Source organism: Salvelinus sp. IW2-2015, linkage group LG31 (genome assembly GCF_002910315.2).
Source record: "Salvelinus sp. IW2-2015 linkage group LG31, ASM291031v2, whole genome shotgun sequence".
Lineage (NCBI taxonomy): Eukaryota > Metazoa > Chordata > Actinopteri > Salmoniformes > Salmonidae > Salvelinus > Salvelinus sp. IW2-2015.
Genome location: NC_036870.1, coordinates 10312538 through 10315185, shown reverse-complemented (window position 1 = coordinate 10315185; position 2648 = coordinate 10312538). Strand labels below are relative to the sequence as shown.

At 34.6% G+C, this 2648-nt stretch overlaps 1 protein-coding gene across 3 annotated transcripts in view; it reads right to left on the bottom strand.

Moving 5' to 3' along the window:
- Positions 1 to 586: 586 nt before the first annotated feature.
- Positions 587 to 2648, bottom strand: part of LOC111955641 (H-2 class I histocompatibility antigen, Q10 alpha chain) — a 26629-nt gene continuing 24567 nt past the window's right edge. For all 3 annotated transcript variants that reach the window (XM_070436302.1, XM_070436301.1, XM_023975879.2), the window contains one exon: positions 587 to 1678. In XM_070436302.1, the coding sequence (XP_070292403.1) occupies positions 1671 to 1678 (8 nt within the window). In that variant the 3' untranslated portion in view covers positions 587 to 1670. The remainder of the gene's footprint in view (positions 1679 to 2648) is intronic.

The window sequence follows — 2648 nt, the reverse complement described above, 5'->3', positions numbered from 1 at the left end:
CGTAGCTGTATTGGTCGCACTGACCTTTATGAATTTCAATGTGCCGTCAATCTGTTGGGCAACCTCATTTTCACTTATGATACATTTTCTAGAAGTAAAATCTTTCTTACTGCTGTTCCCTGTTGAAAGTGTCCCAAACAAGAGCAAAACTACAACAAAATACATTTTGAACCCTCACATGTATTGTATGACCCTAAAATATACAAATATACTAKATTCTGTYTCTAATTCAGGTCTGCCCCACAATGCTACGACTGTGTGCTCTTAGCGTTCTCTAACAAGTAAACTCCAATGTTGATCCTGATCATTAAGTTGAACAGGTGTTATACAAAGTCCAAAGTCTCTTCTCTGATGCAACTGTACTTCATAASCAATAGTCAAACCTTGTCTTTGCACACCATTCAAAATCAGAATTATGTGCAAATGCACTGTTGCTTACAATTCTGTTATCATTAGCCAAWACTATCCTCCTGTAGATAAATTCATGTGGAACAGGCTATACMTTTGGAACTTTTAAACTAAATGTTGGCATGTACTGTTGAATACATGGTAGACCCTATGTTGAATTATAGAATGTGCAAAAAAGTGGCTTTTATTAGTATTTTTTTATTATTTCTTTCAGAAAAACAAATCATACAGGATGTTTCAAAAGCAGTACAGGTTACATACATTGTGTACGTGTGTGTACGTCCGTGGGCATGTATGTATGCAATAAGCCTTGTAAAATAGTGGTTTAGTAAATAGTAACAGCAATGCTACGCAAAATGTATTAAATCATTTGGTGAATGCATTTAGTCCACAGGTAGAGTTCATAACACTAGAGACCCTATTCATTAAAAAACACTGACTAGGTTTCTGGCATAAGAGAAACAATATTTTTGTCTTGACCTTCAAGGCTGCATGTTGGAATTATTTGTGTTCTCCATAAATCAATTTTTAAAATGTGATATTAAAAGAAACTCCACTGTATATTCATTCAAGAGTGTAGCTTTGTCTTAGCCTGGTAACCCAGTGAACGGTTATGAAATGGGCCCTAGGTTGAAATAAAAAGCATAACAAATTACATTTCAAGTAATATTTTGATTAACAAATAAGCACACTTTCTCTATAACACATTTGTGTGTTTCATTGGTGTTTTTACCGTATTGTATATCTTGTTTTAAGATCCTGCAAATATATGTACAAATTGTGTTGTTTAATATTGTAGAGCATTGTTAATATTTAGAGTATTTGCAATGTTTGTCTATAACTCTTTTGAAATGTTACTTAAAATATGAGCATGTCATTAATTGGCCAATTGGCTTATGTACCTGATCTAGTACAAGTCTAGTTATAATCCCTGAAGAATGATACAATAACCTTAAAGATGCCTCRCCATACAGTAACATCCTCTGTAACAGTAAAACAATGAAATGTACGACCCAAACGGTGCCTATCCACCCCACTTATGAGTCTCTATTTGGAAGCAAGTACTTACTCAAGAACAGCAAAAACCATTAAATGCAGCAGTTTTTAGCACATTGAATCAAAGTAACTATAATTTCCATCACTAGCTTATAAGATTGAAAACGTGCAACTGAATAGTGTTATCAATAGCCATCCTATAAAATTATGAAATGAATTAATGTTCCTTCGTGGTCCGGTCAGGAAGTTTGGCCACCAATGGTCATCTATCCACCTGCACATAAATTAGACAACATGGAAAAGATGTGCATTATTAGATTGAACACGAGTTACAGTGGAAAATGTAGTTACACTGATTACTTATTGTTAATGACATGGAAAAACAACTCACAACCAACAATGTCAGACAAAGCAGTCATCTAAAGTACTGCAAAATCTATTTCATCTAAATTAATTATGGGTTACTTGTATCACATAGCTATTTATTTTATTTATTAACCATGAAATAAAACATTTGTAAAATAACTGTCCATAAAGATGATACAGTAATTTGATATTGCCCAACATCTGGCCACCCCAAAAATTTGATAAGGATTGAAATATCATGAAACCATTTTGTTAATGAAACATATGCTGATTGTGTGGTAAGCAAACAATGTTTTTTAGTGTATATGCGATTGATAATAGTGCCTTGTTCTGTTCTCTGGCATACTGTAACTCAGATTTCCCTGCATGTTCATTATCATACTAACATTGCTTGTCTTATAGAGTAACCAAGGAAACCTTTGGACTATGGTGAATGATCACACAGATAATCTCTCATACTGGGGTCAGCCATGTTCTCAATGTTTTGAGAACAGCAAAACCAAAATCTACAATCATTTGGATCGTATTTACACATACTTGTAGAACCCATTATGAATACATTTATGTGTAATTTACTATCAACTTTCTGAAGCAACACCTAACCTAATTGATTTAGTTTATTTGTGTGATTGAAGACTGTTGTCTTACCTTGCTATTTGCTTTTAACCCCATTACAGCCACTCCATTGCCATCTGTATACTTGTATACCATTGCCATCTGTATACCTCTGGCCCTTCTTTGGACACTGTGTTAACTAACCTCCAGACGAGCTTCAATGCCATACAACTCTCCTTCCGTGGCCTCCAACTGCCAGTTCTCTGCTGCCAATGATTGGAAGAATTACAAAAATTTCGAAGGCTGGGACCATATCTCCTCAC